Source organism: Xenopus tropicalis, chromosome 5 (genome assembly GCF_000004195.4).
Source record: "Xenopus tropicalis strain Nigerian chromosome 5, UCB_Xtro_10.0, whole genome shotgun sequence".
Classification (NCBI taxonomy): Eukaryota; Metazoa; Chordata; class Amphibia; order Anura; family Pipidae; genus Xenopus; species Xenopus tropicalis.
This window is the reverse complement of record NC_030681.2, coordinates 4,582,623-4,608,284: the sequence shown is the minus strand read 5'-3', so window position 1 is coordinate 4,608,284 and position 25,662 is coordinate 4,582,623. Positions and strand designations below refer to the sequence as shown.

Sequence of the window (25,662 nt, the reverse complement as noted above, 5' to 3'; positions counted from 1 at the left end):
ATCCAAGTCCGGCTTGGGACTCCTCCAGTTACATGGGAGTAGGAGAAACAATAGGTTAGCTGAAAGCAGTTCTAATGAGTAGCGCTGGCTGAAAGCTCAGACTCAGGCACAAGGCACTGAGATGGCGCCTACACACCAATATTACAGCTACAAATACATTTGTTGGTTCAAGAATAAAATGTTAAATGGCAGAGGGCATTATTAGCTGTGTAAAGAGTGTAATTTAGAAATTAAAAGGATGTTATAAAAATAATGACAGAATCCCTTTATGTCTGAAATTGCTTTAGAAAATGGGGGAGGCCCATCTCTCTGTTACTTGGAAGAAAGTGTTTTGTGCCGTGAGATGTTATTTTGGGCTCAGGAGAGTCTTCTCATTCCAGTCTGAATTAGGTGTCAGATAAGATTACTGATCCGCATTCACCCAGACAGAGAATTGCAGTGTCAATAGTCCTGATAATTACTGCACCACCACTTCTTCCATCTGGTAATGAACTTTTACAAGTGAAAGTCAAGGCGATGACTGAAAGCCGTTGATATTTAAAGATATATACAGGTTCAGCTGAAGAGCTATGGGGTTTATTTGTAGCCTGTTGGTTCTCAAGATTACATTCAATTTCTATTTATTTTGCATTTATGGGCATTATATATGGTTGGGGGAGTTGGCTGCTGCTTTTCCAACTTTTACATTTCCATCCTGACCTAAAGTCTGTTTATATTTATTATCTGCCTAATCATGGACATCAAGAAGAGACTAAGCTGGATGGTTGATTCTGCTTTGAATCAGTGCAAAAAGAATATATACCCCAAGATTGCTTCTTGTTTTTAAAGGGAAAGTAGAGTGTGTGTAGGATGCAAAAAAATATTGGGTTGAGGAAAGCACAAATAAATTATTAAAGGTGTAGTGGGTGCAGTAGGGTTCAGAGCTGTGTGGCGGGACTGGTGGCTGCCATATTTCTCCACTTGACTTCCTGTCCCTCCCTCTGTGGTGATACCATTCCTTGTTTCAAGTGTGCATGCATAGCAACCAAAAAGGCGGAGAAGTAATAAAATCATTGCTCCCCCCCATTCACGCTACACAGGTACAGGTTTGTACAGGCAGAGCCATTCAGTAGTGTCTCTTTGGCCCTTTAGTGTTTGAGAATGTATGGTGTTTGACCTTAGTCAATTTGTAGAAGAAGTTTTGATTAGTCTATTGATTGTTTTATGTTAGCCACCAACTTGCGGACATGAATAGCAAGTAAACACACAACACTGCAGTTGAGCACCAACCCAATGCACAAAACTCAAAACCAAGGTGTGTCCTATCAAACATCTTGAGAAGACCTAAATGTTTTTTGTTGGATTCACACTGGCTAAACCAATCTAGGAAGACTTATTTTGGAACTATTTGATCACTGTGCGAGTTAAGGAACCTTGGCCCAGAACATATTGTTGCCCATGATCTTCTCTACCCTTGTACAAAACTCAAAACCAAGGTGGGTCCTATCAAACATCTTTTGAAGACCTAAATGTTAATGTTGGATTCACACTGGCTAATCCAATCTAGGAAGACATTCTGAAACTATTTGAACACTGTGCGAGTTAAGGGTCCTTGGCCTTGGACTTTCTTATTAGCCACGATCTTCTCTATCCTTGAACAAAACTCAAAACCAAGGTGGGTCCTATGAAACTTCTGGTGAAGACCTAAATGTTTTTTGTTGGATTCACACTGGCTAATCCAATCTAGAAAGACTTATTTTGGAACTATTTGATCACTGTGTGAGTTAAGGGACCTTGGCCTTGGACTTTCTTATTAGCCATGATCTTCTATACCCTTGCAAGGAGATACAATCACCTAAGACTTAGAATACAAACATATTTGGGGTTAATGGAGATGTATAGACTAACTGTAGGGTGAATATATCAAACTGGACATTCTGTGCTTTAATTTGAAACAACATGTAGATTAGACTGAATTTCATACACTAATTGATGGAATGTAACTCATTAACGGTCTGTAATTGACAACAAACAGAAGCTACATGAGTTTTGTCAGTTTATTGACGGTTCCTGGAAACCTCATTGAGAAGCCTCTCAATGGAAAGGCAACAAATGAGCCCGTCATTATTGTCAGGTTTCCTATCTCCCATCTCCAATCTGCAGGTAGGCTTGTTGCATGAATACGCTTCGCCCCATTCTTCTTTCCCTACAAGATATTTCAAAGGCTTCATCATCTGCATAACACATTCAGCCTAACGATCTTGCAGAAGGAAATCAGGCAAATGAATGTCTTTCTATTCCCTTACACCCCGGCAATGAATATGAGGGATTTAGTCATATTCAGTCATACTGGAAGGAAATTCATTAGGGGCTGGATTAACCCCTAACCACCAATGGTTTTCCAAAGTTGTTCTTTTTGTGCATGCCCACCCTAAATATAAAATAGCATCAGGTGATGAGACCAAAAGTCATATTGTAAAAACAAGTTAAAAGCAATAGACTGTGTTGGCTTCAAGAAAGAGATAAGAGAAAAAAGAAATGAGCATTTGCTTATACATTTGCTCATTAAATAAACCCAATAGGGCTGTTCTGCCCCAATAAGGGGTAATTATATCTTAGTTGGGATCAAGTACAGGTACTGTTTTATTATTACAGAGAAAAGGGAATCATTTAACCATTAAATAAACCCAATAGGGCTGTTCTGCCCCAATAAGGGGTAATTATATCTTAGTTGGGATCAAGTACAGGTACTGTTTTATTATTACAGAGAAAAGGGAATCATTTAACCATGAAATAAACCCAATAGGGCTGTTCTGCCCCAATAAGGGGTAATTATATCTTAGTTGGGATCAAGTACAGGTACTGTTTTATTATTACAGAGAAAAGGGAATCATTTAACCATTAAATAAACCCAATAGGGCTGTTCTACCCCAATAAGGGGTAATTATATCTTAGTTGGGATCAAGTACAGGTACTGTTTTATTATTACAGAGAAAAGGGAATCATTTAACCATGAAATAAACCCAATAGGGCTGTTCTGCCCCAATAAGGGGTAATTATATCTTAGTTGGGATCAAGTACAGGTACTGTTTTATTATTACAGAGAAAAGGGAATCATTTAACCATGAAATAAACCCAATAGGGCTGTTCTGCCCCCAATAAGGGGTAATTATATCTTAGTTAGGATCAAGTACAGGTACTGTTTTATTATTACAGAGAAAAAGGAAATAATTTTATAAAATTATTTGATTATAATGGAGTCTATGGGAGATAGCCTTTCCGTAATTCAAAATTTTGTGGATAACGGGTTTCCGGATAAGGGATCCCATACCTGTATAAGCACATTAAGACGTTCTTTGAGGGACCAAGACAGGGGAACATTTTGGAATGGTTACTTGTTTGCTTTGAAAGGCATCAAGTGTATCCATCAAGTTGTCCGGACTCCATTTTGTGTCAGTCTTTGAGATCACAGTGGGGAAGGCAACTAAAGAAGGAGCTCTCATAGCTGCTGTTCCAGAGAAACAAGTGAGAGCACTTCCATCAACTGACCCCCATAGAGACTTCATCTGGGATATCAAGAGTTCCCCAATGGCAATGGACTGTATAGACCCTATTTAACTAAGCAACTTGTTATAAAATGTGTTCCAATAGTAATATCAGTTGTTCTACTGCTAATAAGGATACGGTGTGGTTGTAAGGAAGAGCAATACATTTTGACATCATATGTTTAAATGAAATAACAAATTAAACTTGACACGAACATGCGACATTGATCTTCATTCTACTCCTCATATATTTAATGGACACAAACCATTGTGAATAACATTGTAGACAAGGCAAATATTTCCCCATTCACGGCAAGGCCACCTGTTAACACTATTTGCAGTGAAAATAATTAGAAACGCCTGAGCCGTGCACTGAGTGACAGATTCATAGGATTTGACGGTCCAATTACGCTCAATTAATGCTAATTGGATGATAATAATATACACAACACATTACCTGCTTTGCCACTCCTGACTGCCGACAGTGTAATGGACGTGTAACGGGCAAGATTAATTGACTCCTCTTTTGCAAAGGACGTTGAGTCGTTTTGACCACGGAGCAGCACCTTGCTTGTGGAACACAATCACTTTGCTAACTGCCTAATCAGATATATGCAGCTATAAGCAACCCCCAGGGGGTAAAGGGTTAAATGGAAACCAATCGATTTCTACAAATCCTGAGTTAGCCCAATCCTCCCGGGTCTGAGGCTTGACATGACTTGGAACGGTATAATTTGAAATTCATTGGGTTTGTAGGCATCACAGAACTCTTCAATGACTTGTCTGTGTTAAAGAGTTTCTCCATGTTGCTGTCTAATCACCACAATTGGCTGTTTTTTCTGAAAATATTATGATACCGATATCTGAATACCTTGGTCAAATCTGTTGGCATGTAATATCGTTCAACGTAATTCCATTGTGCCTTGGAATTGATGACTTTGCAACTCTTTGCAACTCATGGTCATTTGTCATGTAGCACAACCAACCAAAGCTGCTGAATAGTAGAGCATTGTTCCATGACATCCCTCACTGGACCTCTCTTGTAGTTAAAACTGCAGTACAAATAAAGGGCAAAAAACAGAAAGGTACTACCTTGGTACATGTAATAGCCAAGGGAAATGGATACAGCAACACAATATCAAGCACTTTACGGGTCACCAAGGGACTATTCTCTATCTTGAGCCCTACCAAGGTAGAGTCTCTACTGTGGTAAGTGCCGTCTTGGGAATACTAAGTCCACTGTTCTTCCTTGATGAAAGAACAGTGGAATTAGTCTCCAAGGGACTATTCCCTATCTTGAGCGCTACCAAGGTAGAGTCTTGACTGTGGTGAGTGCCGTCTTGGGAATACTAAGTCCACTGTTCTTCCTTGATGGGACACAGCTCTTGCTCACTAAGCCTAAAACTATGTACTATGATAGGAGGCTAGTCTGTTACTTGCTAACCTCATTCATGGAGTCCCCATTACTCTGGTGTCACTAAGTACGGGTTACCATGGGGGTCGGCATCTTCTCTTTGCATTATGAGGTCTAATGTCACCTCAGGTCCTCCAGCTGATCCTTCTTCTTCTCTAGTAGATTCCACAAAGATACCAAAAACATGTTCATTCCTTTGTATACACATGTTCATTCCTTTGGTCAATGCACATGTGTTACTGACATACAGTACATACATAGACTTCAGTCACTATAACTCAAGTTCTTGGTGTGGGACAGAACTGCAAGCATGACATTACGAGTTCCCCAAACATTGCCTTCAAAATAGTTTTTTTCTTATTATGTTATGTTATCAGAAAATGTATATCTGCTATATAAAACAGCCTTTTAAAAGAGAAGGAAAGGTATAGATTAGCCACATTAGTGCTACCTAGAACGCTATATTTATTCTGCAGAAAGCTTTACCATACCTGAGTAAAGAGCCCTAAAATATCCCTCCATTTGTTTAAGATAGCAGCTACCATAGTACATCTCCATGTACAGTATATACCATAAGGTCTCCTTCCACAATCCAGAAGCTTTTTTTCATTGCTATTGCAGTATCCTACATTATAAATTCAACTTCTAACAATGATTTTTTTTTTCTTTTTAGGTATCTTTGTTGGACTTACAATGGAAAAAATCCTCTGCAGCCTTCTGGTGTTTGGAATGGCAGTAATGGTCAACTCCTGTCCGAAATATTGTGTGTGTCAGAACCTGTCAGAATCACTAGGCACCTTGTGTCCAACAAAGGGACTACTTTTCGTGCCCATGGATATCGACAGAAGGACAGTTGAACTTCGCCTGGGAGGGAATTTCATTATAAGCATCAACCGGCAAGACTTTGCCAACATGACTGGTCTGGTTGACCTGACGTTGTCTAGAAACACTATCAGTTACATTCAGCCCTATTCATTCATTGACCTCGAGAGCCTCCGTTCTTTGCATTTGGATAGTAATAGGCTGACGAACCTGGGGGATGATGTATTTCGAGGATTAATCAACCTACAGCATCTGATCATGAATAACAACCAACTAAACAGCATAGCAGAAGATGCTTTTGAGGACCTTTTGCAAACTTTGGAAGACTTGGATCTTTCTTATAATAATCTCAAGACTGTACCGTGGGATGCTGTAAGGAGAATGGTGAACCTCCATCAGCTTAGCTTGGACCATAATCTGATTTATTATATAACAGAGGGTACGTTTCAGGATCTGAACAAACTGGCCAGACTGGATTTGACGTCTAACAGGCTGCAGAAACTACCTCCGGATCCAATTTTTGCACGGTCACAGATTTCAATGACGTCCGCTACTCCATTTTCACCTCCTCTGTCTCTCAGTTTTGGAGGTAACCCACTTCATTGTAATTGCGAGCTCTTGTGGCTAAGGCGGCTGGATAGAGAAGATGACATGGAAACGTGTGCTTCTCCTTCCGCTCTTAAAGGGAGGTATTTCTGGTACGTTCGAGAAGAAGAGTTTGTCTGTGAGCCACCTTTGATTACGCAGTATACGCAAAGGCTACTTGTTCTTGAAGGACAAACCGCTTCATTAAAATGTAAAGCGGTTGGGGATCCATTACCAGTCATACACTGGGTCGCTCCAGATGGGAGGCTCATCGGCAACTCCTCAAGGACGACTGTGTACGATAATGGCACTTTAGATATTCTCATCACCACCTCAAAGGATTATGGTACTTTTACCTGCATCGCAGCCAACGCAGCTGGCGAATTAACCGCCCCCGTGGAGCTATCGATTGTCCAGATACCCCACGTCAGCAACGGCACCGGTCGGACAGCCCCTCCCAAGTCGAGGCTGTCGGACATCACCAGTTCGACCAAATCCAACCGAGGAGAAGTTAAAACAGCCCCAGAAAAGGCCGTTGTGGTGTCAGAAGTGACATCTTCCACGGCTCTGGTTAAATGGTCAGTGAGCAAGGCCGCCCCCAAAGTAAAAATGTACCAGCTACAGTACAATTGCTCAGACGATGAAGTTCTAATATACAGGTAAAGTCATTTCCAAATACTAATATTCTTCCCAAAAAGGGTTTATCTAGCTCAAGGAAACAATGTCTTTCTCTTGTTTGATGTAAGTATCTTCTGGATTAAAAAATACATAGCCCATAAGGGCCGCGGATACGCACGGTACGGTGTCAAACCGTAGCAACGGCTTTGAGTCACAAGAACAAAAGGTAAGTCTCTCCGTCTTATCAACAACAAAACACGGCTCTCTGGCTTCGAGAAATAAGTCTAATAAATGATTTATGCCAATGTCCCCGTTCCCCGGGGATATTATGTATGCGGCAGAAATGTCAGCTTGTGTTTCATTTTTATGGTGACACATTTATTTTTGTACAGGAAAACTTTCTAAGCATTATTTGTACTGGGCAGAGGGGGGAAAATGACAACATGTCTCTGGAGGCGGCGACATGTTCAGTGACATTATTGTTATTATTATTATTGTTATTACGTACAGTCCAAACAGAGCTACAGTGGTACAGGTATAGGACCCATTATCCAGAATGCTCAGGACCAAAGTTATGCCAGATAAGGGGTCTTTCCGTAATTTGGATCTACTAAAAAATCAATAAAACATTAATTAAACCCAATAGGTTTGTTCTGCCCCCAATAAGGGGTAATTATATCTTAGTTGGGATCAAGTACAGGTACTGTTTTATTATTACAGAGAAAAGGGAATCATTTAACCATGAAATAAACCCAATAGGGCTGTTCTGCCCCAATAAGGGGTAATTATATCTTAGTTGGGATCAAGTACAGGTACTGTTTTATTATTACAGAGAAAAGGGAATCATTTAACCATTAAATAAACCCAATAGGGCTGTTCTGCCCCCAATAAGGGGTAATTATATCTTAGTTGGGATCAAGTACAGGTACTGTTTTATTATTACAGAGAAAAGGGAATCATTTAACCATTAAATAAACCCAATAGGGCTGTTCTGCCCCAATAAGGGGTAATTATATCTTAGTTGGGATCAAGTACAGGTACTGTTTTATTATTACAGAGAAAAGGGAATCATTTAACCATGAAATAAACCCAATAGGGCTGTTCTGCCCCCAATAAGGGGTAATTATATCTTAGTTGGGATCAAGTACAAGTACTGTTTTATTATTACAGAGAAAAGGGAATCATTTAACCATTAAATAAACCCAGAGAATTCTGAAGCAAAATGTCGGGAAGGATTCAGGACTAAACTTTACAGCGACTAAATCTAATTGAGTTGCTAACTACGGATTGCTGTGATATTGGCCGGTAGCCACAAGCGGCACGCTGACTAAAATGTGCAGCTCATTACACTCCACCGCATCCTGAAATCACCTGGAAGTGTTACATACACTGAAAGGGAAAATATTGCTCCAGATCCTAATTTTCACTGGGTTGGTTTATGGAAAACAGTGAAATATAATTCAGTACATTTGGATGTTTTAGGTCTGTTGTGCAAAATACTTATGGTATCTTCCAAATGTTACCCATCATAGGGTTAATTTATTGTGCAAACATCTGGTACAGTTCCCCAAATTATATATATATATATATATATATATATATATATATATATATATATATATATAAACAGGTATGGGATCCCTTATCGGGAAACCCGTTATCCAGAAAGCTCCGAATTACAGAAAGCTCATCTCCCATGGACTCCATTTTGACCAAATAATTCGGAATTTTAAAACTGATTTCCTTTTTCTCTGTAATAATAAAACAGTACCTGTACTTGATCCCAACTAAGATATAATTACCCCTTATTGGGGCAGAACAGCCCTATTGGGTTTATTTAATGGTTAAATGATTCCCTTTTCTCTGTAATAATAAAACAGTACCTGTACTTGATCCCAACTAAGATATAATTACCCCTTATTGGGGCAGAACAGCCCTATTGGGTTTATTTCATGGTTAAATGATTCCCTTTTCTCTGTAATAATAAAACAGTACCTGTACTTGATCCCAACTAAGATATAATTACCCCTTATTGGGGGCAGAACAGCCCTATTGGGTTTATTTAATGGTTAAATGATTCCCTTTTCTCTGTAATAATAAAACAGTACCTGTACTTGATCCCAACTAAGATATAATTACCCCTTATTGGGGCAGAACAGCCCTATTGGGTTTATTTAATGGTTAAATGATTCCCTTTTCTCTGTAATAATAAAACAGTACCTGTACTTGATCCCAACTAAGATATAATTACCCCTTATTGGGGCAGAACAGCCCTATTGGGTTTATTTCATGGTTAAATGATTCCCTTTTCTCTGTAATAATAAAACAGTACCTGTACTTGATCCCAACTAAGATATAATTACCCCTTATTGGGGCAGAACAGCCCTATTGGGTTTATTTAATGGTTAAATGATTCCCTTTTCTCTGTAATAATAAAACAGTACCTGTACTTGATCCCAACTAAGATATAATTACCCCTTATTGGATGCAATACAATCCTATTGGGTTTAATTAATGTTTTATCGATTTTTTAGTAGACTTAAGGTAGGGAGATCCAAATTACGGAAAGACCCCTTATCTGGAATACCCTTGGTCCCAAGCATTCTGGATAACGGGTCCTATACCTGTATGCAATGTATTCATGCGCACAAGTAGGAAGCAAACTCTTTGTGTGGCTATTTATCAGAATTCATATTTGTCTAATTGTTGTATTTTTCCCTGTTTCGATAAACCTCAGAACCATGCGTTATTGTGTGTATAGGCACTTCCAAAGTCCCAACACAAACTTTATTCGCTGTAGAGTTCAATCAGGGAGTCCAAGATAACTACAATATGTGTGACAGTCGGGTTTGATGATTGAAGACATAAACTCCAAAAATACCAGTCTGGATGTGCAATGGTTACAGTGTAAATACTGTATGTGCAATGCATTTAGATAGGAACCGGTACTTACATACTCACAGCTCTCTCTGCTTACAACAAAAGACATTATACTCAAAACTTTCCATTTAGAAGCTATTATCCACATGATAAAAAGTATCAGGAAATTTAGTCAAGAGAAAAGAGAAGGTGAGACGTCTTTGATATAGTTTTCAAATAAGAGGATGCACAAGGAAGAAGAATAAAGAACAACTAATGCTCAGCCTTATCATTCTAATAATAGTTATGGTTACTTATTTAATTAAAAAAAAAAAAAAAGCTTTTCTGCATTGGCTATACCTAATAATTGTAATAAACATGGATTATTAGTAAGTGCCCCTTTTCAACTGAGTTTTAGTTTTGCATAGCAGACTTCCTTTAAAAAAGACTTCTTCTAACTATAGACTTCCTCTAACTATAGACTTCTTCTAACTATAGACTTCTTCTAACTATAGACTTCTTCTAACTATAGACTTCCTCTAACTATAGACTTCTTCTAACTATAGACTTCTTCTAACTATAGACTTCCTCTAACTATAGACTTCTTCTAACTATAGACTTCCTCTAACTATAGACTTCCTCTAACTATAGACTTCCTCTAACTATAGACTTCTTCTAACTATAGACTTCCTCTAACTATAGACTTCCTCTAACTATAGACTTCTTCTAACTATAGACTTCCTCTAACTATAGACTTCCTCTAACTATAGACTTCTTCTAACTATAGACTTCCTCTAACTATAGACTTCTTCTAACTATAGACTTCCTCTAACTATAGACTTCTTCTAACTATAGACTTCCTCTAACTATAGACTTCCTCTAACTATAGACTTCTTCTAACTATAGACTTCCTCTAACTATAGACTTCTTCTAACTATAGACTTCCTCTAACTATAGACTTCCTCTAACTATAGACTTCCTCTAACTATAGACTTCCTCTAACTATAGACTTCTTCTAACTATAGACTTCTTCTAACTATAGACTTCCTCTAACTATAGACTTCCTCTAACTATAGACTTCCTCTAACTATAGACTTCTTCTAACTATAGACTTCCTCTAACTATAGACTTCTTCTAACTATAGACTTCTTCTAACTATAGACTTCTTCTAACTATAGACTTCTTCTAACTATAGACTTCCTCTAACTATAGACTTCCTCTAACTATAGACTTCTTCTAACTATAGACTTCTTCTAACTATAGACTTCCTCTAACTATAGACTTCCTCTAACTATAGACTTCCTCTAACTATAGACTTCCTCTAACTATAGACTTCCTCTAACTATAGACTTCTTCTAACTATAGACTTCTTCTAACTATAGACTTCCTCTAACTATAGACTTCTTCTAACTATAGACTTCTTCTAACTATAGACTTCTTCTAACTATAGACTTCTTCTAACTATAGACTTCCTCTAACTATAGACTTCTTCTAACTATAGACTTCTTCTAACTATAGACTTCCTCTAACTATAGACTTCCTCTAACTATAGACTTCTTCTAACTATAGACTTCTTCTAACTATAGACTTCCTCTAACTATAGACTTTTTCTAACTATAGACTTCTTCTAACTATAGACTTCTTCTAACTATAGACTTCTTCTAACTATAGACTTCCTCTAACTATAGACTTCCTCTAATAACTCCTAACTATAGACTTCTTCTAACTATAGACTTCTTCTAACTATAGACTTCCTCTAACTATAGACTTCTTCTAACTATAGACTTCTTCAAACTAAAGACTTCTAACTATAGACTTCCTCTAACTATAGACTTCTTCTAACTATAGACTTCCTCTAAATATAGACTTCCTCTAACTATAGACTTCCTCTAAATATAGACTTCCTCTAACTATAGACTTCTTCTAACTATAGACTTCTTCTAACTATAGACTTCCTCTAAATATAGACTTCTTCAAACTAAAGACTTCTAACTATAGACTTCTTCTAACTATAGACTTCCTCTGACTATAGACTTCCTCTAAATATAGACTTCTTCAAACTAAAGACTTCTAACTATAGACTTCTTCAAACTAAAGACTTCTAACTATAGACTTCCTCTGACTATAGACTTCCTCTAAATATAGACTTCTTCAAACTAAAGACTTCTAACTATAGACTTCTTCAAACTAAAGACTTCTAACTATAGACTTCCTCTGACTATAGACTTCCTCTAAATATAGACTTCTTCAAACTAAAGACTTCTAACTATAGACTTCTTCTAACTATAGACTTCTTCTAACTATAGACTTCATCTGACTATAGACTTGTGTAACACCTGTTTGGCCAGTAAAGGGTCAATCCAGACTAGTATTAGGTAGAGCATGTGTTACATGCGATCCCCCTTTCCCAGGATGGGCCTCCGCTGAGTGGGAGATGACCTTTAGGAGCTATTTTGGAGATGAGGATGGTGTTGAATTACACCTCCCTGATGCTGTATGGTGTAGTGATAGTAAATAGGACGCCAGAAGGTTCTTTGCTGATGAGCTATTGAACATTTATTGTTACAAACAAGATTGATGCAGGGTAATACTCACAATGCTGAAGTAGATGGTACAGCAGTTAGTAACAGTTGTAGTTATGCAAGGCAGAGTAACACCACAGTGGAGGTAGATAAGGAGATATAGACAATCCTAAGGATGATCACCTAGTACTGGGCCGCATCCCTACAGCAACGGTGGATCAGGGGTAGATACTGCCTGATACCTATGTCTGACTGCGGTCCCTACAGTAAGGCAAACAGAGCCTGGTTATTGCTAAACCCTTTTACTTTCTCCTACATTGGAGCGAATGCTGCTCATGCTAGATAGCCCTGACTATCTCACACTATATAGAGTGTGCTGTTACAGGATCTATCCTTCTACTAACTTCACCTCATTCACGGGGCCCTGTCCCCGACTTTCACTAGAGCACCAAGGGGCTACTCTAGGGCAAATGGCTTTTACTGGGGCCAATTCTGATCCCAGGCTCGATGGAGATGTTACCTGAGAGTCAGAAGGCAGCCAAAGAGGAAGCCACCCCTCCTTGCTAGACACTTTATCAGTCTACAAGGGGAGTGGTCATCCTAGGTAAACCAATAAGGCACAATATAGTATGAACTAGATACATGGTGCTTTGCCCAGCAACAGCACTAGGAAATAGGAAGTAGGGATATGAAGCCATAGGGGCTCTAATACCTATGGGTCCCTACACTTGTTTGAACTAAAGACTTCATCAAACTATAATCTTCTTCAAACTAACAACTTCTTCTGACTATAGTCATCTTTGAGCTAACAACTTCTTCTGACAATAGACTTCTTCTAAATATAGTCTTCATCGAACTAAAGACTTCTTTTGACTATAGACATCTTCTAACTATGGTCTTCATCGAACTAAAGACTTCTTCTGACTATAGACTTCTTCTAACTGAAGACTTCTAACTAAAGATTTCAAATTATAGACTTCTATATTTGAAATATGTTTAAATATGTTTAAATATGTATAGTTTGGCTTTCCATAGCCAGAGGATTTAGAGACTTTGCAACTTTTTCTAAATGGATTTCCTTGCAACAAAGCAAGGTTTTACAGTAAAGGTAATGGTTTGTAGTAGAAATACTTTCCTGAGTTGTTTAATGCTAAGGCACGGGGTCACTACAAATGCTTGTGACTGCCATGGTTTACCACATAATGTGGTGATGATGAGACTTCACATATTGTTCAATACAAGTATTGTCATTCTATGTAAGTAATTACCAAATATTTCACCGTATTTAGAACTTTCTTTGTTCTGTGAGTCCTTGTCCTTTATAGTTGAGGTGAACCCCTTGAGAAATGAAAATTCCAGGAGCAGAGCACTGCTTGCTGAACTCAATTAATTAAAACAAGACAATGAAGGTTTTTGTAAGGCCGGAAGTGTTTTGTCTCAGCAAAAATTGCTTATTACAGCCACTATTCCAACCTCCAGTCAAAAGTGCAGCCAAAAATAAAATACATTTTTGGAAACTGCTCCGAACATCTCGAGACTCAATATTTTAGATAATTTTTTTAAAATTCAGAAATGGGCAGATGATTTTTTCTCATTTTTGCTGCAAAGCTTACAATTCCATTTGTGATGCTCCTGACACAAGTCAGAATCAAAGTTTTGTTCCCTGACCTCCAAGGAAACCAGAGAGGCAGCTCTATGTATGATTTATAGTGGGATACAGTAGAACCACGTCAGCCAACGCTTGGACCAGAGCAGGGCGCGCTCGGTATGACCTTCAGCTAAGGGAAAGTCAGAAGATCTGTCATTGTATCCTGAATAAATTCTCATCGTCTGCAGACTAAAGCACGTGGCGCTGCTTGCAGAATTCCATTATGTTCGGCCTGATTGATGTATTTCACACTAATTTCAATTCCAATTAATACGTAATTTAAATCCTAATTTACTCATCACCAGTCGATTCCCCAACTGTAAATATTATATAACCTTGCTTCTTTCAAAGTGAAGGCTTCTCCAAATAATCATTTAGATGAATTCCCCTACTGCTCAGGGAAATCAGTTTTACCCCCAGTTATTTTATTTTCAATTTTTTTGCCCCTTAATAAAAAATATGATGGTTTGACGTGCAACTATTTATTTTGATGCCCGGGACTATTAATTTTGACGGCCACGACTATTTATTTTGATGCCCGCGACTATTCTTTTGACGGCTGTGACTATTTATTTTGACGCACGACTATTTCTTTTGACGGCCGTGACTATTTTTTGACGCCCGCGACTATCTATTTTGACGCACGACTATTTATTTCGACAGCCGTGACTATTTATTTTGACGCCCGCCACTATCTATTTTGACACAGAACTATCTATTTTGACGCACAACTATTTATTTTGAAGCACAACTATTTATTTTGATGCCCGCGACTATTTATTTTGACGCCCGCGACTATTTATTTTGACGCCCGCGACTATTTATTTTGATGCCCGCAACTATTTATTTTTACTGCCGCGACTATTTATTTTTACTGCCGCGACAATTTTTGGACGTGTGGCAAATTTTTCCGCAGTGAATTTTTTCATCCATTTCGCGAAATGCGGAAATTCGCCGTAAAACCATGCCTGGCGAAACAGTTCACCCATCACTATTTGTAGCATTTTATTGGCTGATTAAAATGTTGGATTTGCACATGAAAGGGCTAATGGCGGTCGCCATGTTCTCGTGGAACATTAGGAGACACATATATTAATGCACTGCCATTGAGAGAAATAATTCCAATGATTTTCTAATTGCCTGCAGACAATTAACATTTAACAGAAACAGAAACATTCGAGGCTGGTGCCTGTTTCACAGTTTGGTGACAAAGAGATAATGAACAGTAATATTTATTAAAGCATTCGTTAATTAGTCTCTTAGATAGAAAAAAAAGTGTGAATTATTAAACAATATTCTTCTGTAATTTTGAGATTTAGAAATTGAAAAATATTAATGCTGCTAGAGATAAAAATATTCTAGAGTTGTTATATTAACCCCCACAGCAATGGTCTACCACCCAGGTTCTTCTTCGTAGTACTCTCCATGTTCTGTTTATTGATAAAGACAGTAAGTGCAATCTGATTATTATTTCATTTAGGAATAAGCCTTGTTGAACCTGCATTTAGTGTATCTGCAACTGTAGAGGCTTACTTGGTCTAGAACAATAGTAGAACTAGTTTCAAGAACAGGTTTTGCCCTCCTCAAGACACCTCTTGAGTTTGAAGGTCAGTTGGACACCAATGTCAGATCTCTTCCATTGTTTCTGCTGGTGTTTAACAAGTAAGGAATTAACATAGTGTTTTCTATAGAAACGTTATTGTTGGCCACGGTTAAGGTTTGATTTCACTTAGGACTGCTGGTCATACAATGGAAGAATTCTCATACTATATGTTTATATGTTTACAGGAGATCACATTAGGTTTTGGAATTTCATGTAATATCATACAAATATACATTTTGCAGGGGGATCAGCAGAGGGTTTTCTATGTTATTATATATTGTTCTTATATATCGTTTTTTTCTTCAAGTTCAGAAGTCATATTTTCAGTTGAATATATTGTCTTTGTTCCCAGCAGCTTTACTTTTGTGTCTGGCTGGTCTTTATGCCACCCCTTGCTTGTCACTTCATACCACTTCATACTAGTGGCCCTATCAGTACACACAATTAAGCTGGCCATACACGTACCGATATAATCATACGAAACCATGGGGTACCATGGCGATTGGTCATTTATTCTATCAGACAGGTTCAAAATTTGTGTATCTGACAATATCCTTGGGGGACCTACAGTGGAAGTCACTTTCATATGATTGGCCTCTGCCAACTATTTCATGTTCAGAACATCCTCCCATTGGTTATATGTAGGGCTTTATCCTACAATTTCAGGCTGAATGTGAGTTTTAGATTGTTGCATTTCAACGTACAACCAATATCCCAATGTTCGTCAGAAGAAGAAGACTAAAATCTGAATGTGTATGGCCACTTAATTACACAGGAAAGTCTACAACATCAGACTTTGTACTGTACAGACCCTACATGGGCCTGATTTATTATTGCTTGGGCCTTTTTTCAACCTAAAACCTGCTAAGCTTTTTTGTTTTCCTAAAACGCACTCTTGCGAAAAAAACCCATTTGTTTCTTTTAAAATTCGTTCAGCGGAAAGCTGAAGTAATTGATAATAGAAATTGCAAGTTCAGGAACTCACTCATGCCTTCTATGACCATTTGCCCACTGGATGAGGCCCTATGTGCATATGAATAAATAAGCTTGATAATCTTGGGTTTATTTGTAGATTGTAAGCTCCTTTGGGCAGGGCTAACTTCCCCTCCTGTATCGGTTACTGATTGCTTTATATGTTACTCCTTGTAGAGTGTAAGCTCTTTTGGGCAGGGCTCTCTTCCCCTCCTGTATCGGTTACTGATTGCTTTATATGTTACTCTGTATGTCCAATGTATGAAATGCAGTAATTCCTTGTAGATTGTAAGCTCCTGTGGGCAGGGCTCTCTTCACCTCCTGTATCGGTTATTGGTTGCTTTATATGTTACTCCTTGTAGATTGTAAGCTCTTTTGGGCAGGGCTCTCTTCCCCTCTTGTATCGGTTACTGGTTGCTTTATATGTTACTCCTTGTAGAGTGTAAGCTCTTTTGGGCAGGGCTCTCTTCCCCTCCTGTATCGGTTACTGATTGCTTTATATGTTACTCCTTGTAGAGTGTAAGCTCTTTTGGGCAGGGCTCTCTTCCCCTCTTGTATCGGTTACTGGTTGCTTTATATGTTACTCTGTATGTCCAATGTATGAAACCCACCTATTATGTTAATAATAATAATATTTGCCCCCCCCCCCAGAAATAGTTTTCCCTAGTAATGATATAATAGTACCCTATAAAATAACGTGACCAGATTTTTGGTGCAAAATCCGGGGACAGGGGTAAAAATGGCAGCGCGAGGAGAGGGGGACTTACGGAGCAGCGAAAAGTATTGCAGTCCTTCTTCGGGGCAGAGGACTTCAGCTTACAAACTGGCCAATGAGGGAGGCACTTCAGGTTTACAGCGATTGGTGGAATGTGGTGCTGCTCGTGGCTCCCTGATTGGCCAATTTGCACAGTCACATCTTCTGCGCTGAAGGACCTCCTAAGCTGGCTGTAAATCAAAAACAAGGTCTATATAATAATAAGACAACATGACCAGGTTTATTGGCACAGGGTGGTTTGTAGAGTCGATGGTCAAGTCTTTGAGGTTCTTACAGTATATTGTATTTACTGTTATTGGTAATCTCAAGAGGCTGCTATGTTCTTCAGTGCTAGGATATATAGCTTTTCAGAACTAAATGCCTCAGTAGCAATTGAATCATCTAATCCTGACTCAACTCCAAGAAGCTTCTATGGATAATTGAAGAATCCAGTTCTATACAATCACCTTATGGAATGCACGAGGGAGACAGAATGGTTCATTCACAAATGTGTTCAAACAAAGTGCAAAGCCCTAAATGGATGCAAAAATATGAACTTTTAAAAACTACCTGCACCTCTACATAACAATTGGCCAATATGGGATGCACTGAATCCACTGTTTTAGGAACCAGCTGAACCCAGAATCCTTTGGGAAAGATTTGGCTGAATACGAACCGAATCCAAGTCCTAAGTTGAATATGCATGTTAGGATAAGGAAGGGTTAAAGACAAACAAATGCAAACTTCCACGTTTACGTGACAAAAAGGCACGGATTCGGCCAAATCCGAATCCTGCTGAAAAAGCTGAATCTTGGCCTAATCCAGAATCAAATCCTGGATTCAGTGCCTCCCTACTGCCAATCTCTACTATTTAGGCAGTAGTAATAATGGGGGACCACACTACTAAGCTATCAGGGCCCTCCCCCATATGCCCCTATTACTAGCCTACTGGCCACCTGGGTGGTGGGCTCTACCAACAATCAAACTGGAGCCACAATGAAAAAAAAAAAAAAAGTCCCTCTTGTGCGTGGCCACAAACCCTTACCCAGCCTGGTCACTTCTCTACTTCCACCCAAACCCCATTTCCCAGAAGCCACTGCCCCTTCCACAGCCTTCAAATTGTGGATGGCAGACTTTTTTTGGTACCCTTTGAGCTCCCCATGGAGGTTCAACCTTTTGTCATCCTTAATTCATAACAAGGTAACCGATTTATGAAGATGTTCGTGTAACTACCATTCAGCCATAGGCCCAAGAATATCTGGGACCAGTGTCGGACCGGGACCTCAGGGGCCCACCAGAAATCCTTAGACCATAGGGCCACTCTCCAAACTATTTTTCCTCCTTTCCTCACCCAACCTCTTTCTTCTCCTAGAGTCTTTTATTTACATGCTAGCATCTATTCTTCCATCTATTTCTCCTCTTTGTTCCTATACAGAAATAGGGAATGACCATGAAGCAGGCCAAATGGTCAGGAGCAGGAGGGCCCACCGACACCTGGGCCCACCGGGAGTTTTCCTGGTTTCCTGGTGGGCCAGTCTGACACTGTCTGGGACAGCAAATAAGTATTTACTACAAAACTCACCCTAACTGGGGCCCAGGATAGGATTTTAGGTGCATCTAATAGTCATTCTTCCCAAAAGCCATTCTGACTGTCCTTCAGGCTGAGGTTCCCCTGCCAGTGCACTAGCCCACTCCAAGGGACAGGGTCTAACAATTAATAATGAAACATGGTGGAACTGATACTATTCCATCACAACTGCAGTGAGAGAACCATACTGTGCAAATTTTATGCCATTTGTCAATGATACTGACTATTTGCCGACTGCTCACAAGTTGCGACGCACACAATGACAATAAAGTTCTAGCAAAACACATGGCATTGTGGGTAAACACACACTTTGCACAGAAGGCTTTGGTAAATGGGCCCTAGAGGATTAGGATATATTTGTTCAGGTCATTAAAAACAAAATACTAAAGAGATGTAGAGCCATAAGAACCGTGTTTGATTTATTTTCTTTTGTTCCAGCCTCCTAATTAGAGAAGCCACAAACATGAATGTTGTTCTAATTAGGACTCATCTGTACCAGCAACTATTTTAATAACCTCGGTGTTTATCACATTGCTTAGTTAAACAAGTTTTATAAACTCCTCACAGCTACATTTGCTGAGCTCTATTGGCGCAATTAAGGCTTTGCGATACAGAAGACCAACACAAGGAGGGTCCATGAGTGGTGGGACGAGAAGAACAACTCTTACAGTTAAAATCAGAGGCCCGTTTTCAAATAAAAGACCTTACGTTGGGTTGTTGAGTTCATAGAAGTGTGTGATACTGTAGCGGGGGGTAATTGCAAGTGATTCAAATTTAATGATGAACCATAAACGTAATCTCCAAGTTCTGTTATCTCAGACCCACTGGCCTCTCCTATCCTGATATTTTGCATTAGAAGTTCTACCCACTGTCGCCATTGATCCTTCATATTGGGGCAGATACTATTTATTACAGTAGATCAATGTTTCAGAATCTTTGCGACTGATTCGACTGTATTAAAACAAGTATTATAAACTCCTCACAGCTACATTTGCTGAGCTCTACTGGTGCGATTAAGGCTTTGCGATACAGAAGACCAACACAAGGAGGGTCCATGAGTGGTGGGAATGGGAAGAACAACTCTTACAGTTAAAATCAGAGGCCCGTTGGATTTCTGAGTATGAACCATAAAAGAAATCTCCAAGTTCTGTTATCTTAGACCCACTGGCCTCTACTATCTCCTGATATTTTGCATTAGACGTTCTACCCACAATCACCATTGATCCTTCATATTGGGGCAGATACTATTTATTACAGTAGATTAATGTTTCAGAATGTTTGCGACTGATTCGACTGTATTAAAACAAGTTTTATAAACTCCTCACAGCTACATTTGCTGAGCTCTACTGGCGCGATTAAGGCTTTGTGATACAGAAGACCAACACAAGGAGAGTCCATGTCACCATTGATCTTTCATATTGGGGCAGGTTCTATTTATCACAGTAGATCAATGTGTCAGAATGTTTGCCACTGATTTGACTGTATTTGCTATGGGCTGTTAGAACTCAGCTGCAGCACTAAGCTCTAACGCTCTTACACATCATTAAGCCCCCAAAATAAAATGAGTTAATTGCAGAAAATGGGTTGCTAAATCTGAAGATTGCTTCAGATTTAACAACCCATAACAACTTTTTTGGTACCCTTGGAGCTCCCCTTGGAGGTTCAACCTTTTGACACCCTTAATTCATAACAAGGTTACCGATTTATGAAGATGTTCGTGTAACTACCATTCAGCCTTAGCCCCAAGAATATCTGGGACAGCAAATAAGTATTTTCTATAAAACTCACCCTAACTGGGGCCCAGGATAGGATTTTAGGTGCATCTAATAGTCATTCTCCCCAAACGCCATTCTGACTGTCCTTCAGGCTGAGGTTCCTAAGTGTATTCACTCATTTATTGATAAATAATAGCATACATGACATTTCAAGGTCACCAGGGGCCTCTCTAGGGTCCTGGTAAGTGGTGCGTGGGTCAATAAAAAGTAAACCTGCACCCAACCCTAATCCGCCCACTGCCAAACCAAACCCAACTCAACCCAGCAATCCACCTCTGTTTATAGACTCTCTCCCACCCCATCTATGATGTCACAAAGGAGGCGGGGCTACAAATAGAGGCTGCTGGAGGCAGAAGTCAGGGACAGTAAGGTCATGGGCGGGGAGGGTAGAAGGAAAAGCTGAGCCCGAACCCACAAATCTTGTGCAAATGTCATCCAAAACCAACCTGACTCTCGGGTAATTCTATAGGTTTTGGGCCGACCCCTACATCACTAGTCCTGATGACCCTGGAACATTGTGTAGCCATGATTTCTCAAAGAAGTAATGAACTGAAAAGCATTGCTAATTGAGCTCTGCCCCCTATTTGTAGAACATATATAGCAGCAGTTCTCAACCTGTGGGTCGGGACCCCTTTGGGGGTCGAACAACTCTTTCACAGGGGTCCCCTAAGACCATCGGAAAACACATATTTCCGATGGTCTTAGGAACCGAGACATCGCTCCTCTATGGTTGGGGGTCACCACAACATGAGGAACTGTATTAAAGGGTCGCGGCATTAGGAAGGTTGAGAACCACTGATATATAGTATATAAGTGGTGGTAGACCCCATCCAAGCTAGCACCACAAGTCCAGGCAAGGGCTAAAGGTCTTTATGTCTAAAGGTCCATCCTGACATCGGAGGATGGACATCTTCATTTAGTTTAGAAGTATTTGGTTCTGGCACCATGTGAGATGTTGGCGAGACTCGGGCTCCACTAGTCAATCCATTTCATATTTATTTTTTTCTATAATAAAGGCAATGCTTGGCTTACTTTGTATTTCTACGGCTGACAAGCTAGAAGTAGGCAAAGTCTCCTCAATAAAAAGCAAGGTCTTCAAATCTCAAATATGTATTTATTTTTACTTTTTATATTCAAATCGAACGACATGTCTTTCTCTGTGGAAATTGGGTCTCTTTATACCCTTCAAATGTTATTTCGCACTACGCATTCCAAATTTAGGTCTGTTTCTCATACAAACTCGGCCTTCTCTACAGAGAAACATTGACCCAGATAGTAAATGGGCCTGTAGGATGAAAGAACATAACTTTACTGCCAGAAACTCCGTTCCGTACCGGAGGGAGTAAGCAAGGAGAATGCAAAGAACAAAATAAAATCAATAAAATCCCTTTTTTATTGAATTTCTCAACAGGATATTGAGCAAATTGGCCTTTTTTAAGCTTTATATACATTCTTTAACTCATAACTTTACCCTTGGAGTCAAGATACAAAAGTTTCTCAATTAGGGACCACCACTCAGTAGACCAGGATAACATTATCCTTGTTACCCAGGTGGGTGTCTATGATAGAATGAAAGGCAATGCCGTTATCTACTGGTTTGAGTGTTTTTATTCCTTATGGAAGAGAGGGCTCCTGGGAGTTTTATAAACAGATGCGGAAAATAGGCTCCAGAGACCTTGCGTTCAGGAGATGTAGGAGCCCGTTCTTCAGTTTTACCAGACAAGTATAATTTTTAGGCCAGCTATGGCAGTTGAATGGTTGAGCCAATGTTGCTTATGTTAGATTAGGGTTGGACTGGGCCCCCCATTCTTGGTCTCACCCACTAGGAACTTCTGATCTCCCCGTTTCCCCCCATTCTTGGTCTCAACCATTAGGAACTTCTGATCTCCCCGTTTCCCCCCATTCTTGGTCTCACCCACTAGGAACTTCTGATCTCCCCGTTTCCCCCCATTGTTGGTCTCAACCATTAGGAACTTCTGATCTCCCCGTTTCCCCCCATTCTTGGTCTCACCCACTAGGAACTTCTGATCTCCCCGTTTCCCCCCATTGTTGGTCTCACCCACTAAGAACTTCTGATCTCCACATTTTCCCCCATTCTTGGTCTCACCTACTAGGAACTTCTGACCTCCCCGTTTCCCCCTATTTTTGGTCTCACCCACTAGGAACTTCTGACCTCCCCGTTTCCCCCTATTCTTGGTCTCACCCACTAGGAACTTCTGATCTCCCCATTTCTCCCCATTCTTGGTCTCACCTACTAGGAATTTTAAATCTCCCCGTTCCCCCCCCCCACTAGAGCCGATGGGTCACTCGGGGGAGGACGTCGGGTGGGGGCCCCTGCGGGGGGGGTTGTTTAGGGGATGCAGCCGATGGGGGCACCTGCAGGACCCCTGGGGCGGGAGCCCTGGTGGGCCCTTAACCCCTCAGTCCGACCCTGTGTTAGATGATGAAGACTCTTCCAAGTAGAGCAAATTTAGCCACAAATTGGGAAATGTTACAAATGGGGCAGTTGGTCAAAGTCTAGGAACCCTAAAGAACCAATCACATTTGCTTTCAGCTGACCAAGAAATGCTGCATGTTGGTTGCTATGGGTTACTATGCCAGTAGCAAACTTGTATTATCTTTTATCAGAATACCCCATTTTCCATATATACTGGGGCTCATTTATTAACACTGGGCAAATTTGCCCCTGGACAGTAACTCATAGCACCCAATCAGTGATTGCCTTTTTTCAGCAGCTGCATGTAGAACAATGAATGCAACACTTTGATTGGTTGCCATACATTACTGCCTATGGGCAAATTTGCCCAGTGTTGATAAATGACCCCCACTGTATTTTTCTATTTCAACTTTAAAATTTGTCACAATATTTTTATATATAATATTTATGTTCCACTGTTGTGTTTTTGTGAAAATGTTCTCTTTTTTAAAAAAATTTTTGTTTCAAAGTTCTAGAACAATATTAAAAAAGTTACCAACATTTTCTTTGCACCAGAACAAAACTTCTCATGAGAAAGTCCTACTGGGCTCAGAGCAGCCGAATGCAGTCTGAGGAACTGACACCTTTATCCGCTTTGAAAAATGTGTCAATTCGTTGAAACTTTCCCGAGTGTCAGTAGAAATTTTCCTGACAGTCAGAAAACCCAGACAGCAAGTTGAATTTCACGCTGAACCACTTCAGATTGGAAACAGTGAAATAAAAATATACCCTGTGCAATAAAATGTGGAGACCAAATACAAATAAGCTTAGGGGAACATTATCACCCAAACTGCTCCACTTGCATTGTCAGGAATTTAATGGGAAATCCCAGATGCACTGATAGGAGTGTGGTGAGTCCTTCAGCCAATGAGCTGGTCGAGAGCAGTAAGGAACTAGAGATGAGGCTGAAACGGATGGAGTGAGTGGAGGAAAAGAGCTTTCAGAAGGAGCCAGCACTACACATTAGAACTGCTTTCAGCTAACCTATTGTTTCTCCTACTCCCATGTAACTGGAGGAGTCCCAAGCCGGACTTGGATTTCTTACTATTGAGTGCTATTCTGATACCTACTGGGAGCTGCTATCTTGCTCCCTTCCCATTGTTCTGCTGATCGGCTGCTGGAGGTGAGGGGGGGGGGGGTATCACTCCAACTTGCAGCGCAGCAGTAAAGTGTGCCTGAGTCTGAGCTTTCAGCCAGCGCTACACATTAGAACTGCTTTCAGCTAACCTATTGTTTCTCCTACTCCCATGTAACTGGAGGAGTCCCAAGCCGGACTTGGATTTCTTACTATTGAGTGCTATTCAGATACCTACTGGGAGCTGCTATCTTGCTCCCTTCCCATTGTTCTGCTGATCGGCTGCTGGGGGTGAGGGGGGGGGATATCACTCCAACTTGCAGCGCAGCAGTAAAGTGTGCCTGAGTCTGAGCTTTCAGAAGGAGCCGGGGCTACACATTAGAACTGCTTTCAGCTAACCTATTGTTTCTCCTACTCCCATGTAACTGGAGGAGTCCCAAGCCGGACTTGGATTTCTTACTATTGAGTGCTATTCTGATACCTACTGGGAGCTGCTATCTTGCTCCCTTCCCATTATTCTGCTGATCGGCTGCTGGGGGTGAGGGAGGGGGGATATCACTCCAACTTGCAGCGCAGCAGTAAAGTGTGCCTGAGTCTGAGCTTTCAGCCAGTGCTACACATTAGAACTGCTTTCAGCTAATCTATTGTTTCTCCTACTCCCATGTAACTGAAGGAGTCCCAAGCAGGACTTGGATTTCTTACTATTGAGTGCTATTCTGATACCTACTGGGAGCTGCTATCTTGCTCCCTTCCCATTGTTCTGCTGATCAGCTGCTGGGGGTGAGGGGGTGGGATATCACTCAAACTTGCAGCGCAGCAGTAAAGTGAGACTGAAGTTTATCAGAGCACAGGTCACATGGCTGTGGCACCCTGGGAAATGAAGAATATGGCTAGCCCCATGGGAAAAACAGATTACAATGCAGGATTCTGCTGGAGAAGCTCTATTAACTGATGGCATTTTGAAAAACAAAACATGTTTTCCCATGACGTTTTACTCAGCTCTAATTGGCTGGCCCTAAATAACCAATCAGGCTGCAGGGATATCATAGAAAGGCAGGGGAAAGAATTAGAACCAGTAGGAATCTGCTCTCCAGGAGGTTCCTGGTTCAAAACCCAGCAGAGCTTTACCTAGATAGGTAAAGGGGGTCTCTCTGTAGGACTGGAGGAGGAGCCTTTGTGCAGTTTCAGACATACACTGTGTAGCCATTGTTACCATTTGTTAATAATAATAATAATAATAGCGCTAACAATTAATAAACCAGCCCCTAACTGTTTGTGCCGCTGAATATGTCATTCCATTTTGTCACTTTTTTCTGCACGGCACATCAGCCTTTCAGAAGTGATGTCTCTTCTGTGTGACAGCGGCCAAATGATGAGACCACTCAAATGATTTGTCAGGGTTCTGTCTCCAGCGCATCTAAAAGCAT

General features: G+C 40.2%; 1 protein-coding gene across 2 annotated transcripts in view; it reads left to right on the top strand.

Annotated features, from left to right (window-relative positions):
* Nucleotides 1–25,662, top strand: part of lrfn2 (leucine rich repeat and fibronectin type III domain containing 2) — a 341,651-nt gene that overhangs the window by 260,717 nt on the left and 55,272 nt on the right. For both annotated transcript variants that reach the window (XM_031902656.1, XM_031902655.1), the window contains exon 4: nucleotides 5,612–7,004. In XM_031902656.1, coding sequence (XP_031758516.1) covers nucleotides 5,632–7,004 — 1,373 coding nt within the window. In that variant the 5' untranslated portion in view covers nucleotides 5,612–5,631. The remainder of the gene's footprint in view (nucleotides 1–5,611; nucleotides 7,005–25,662) is intronic.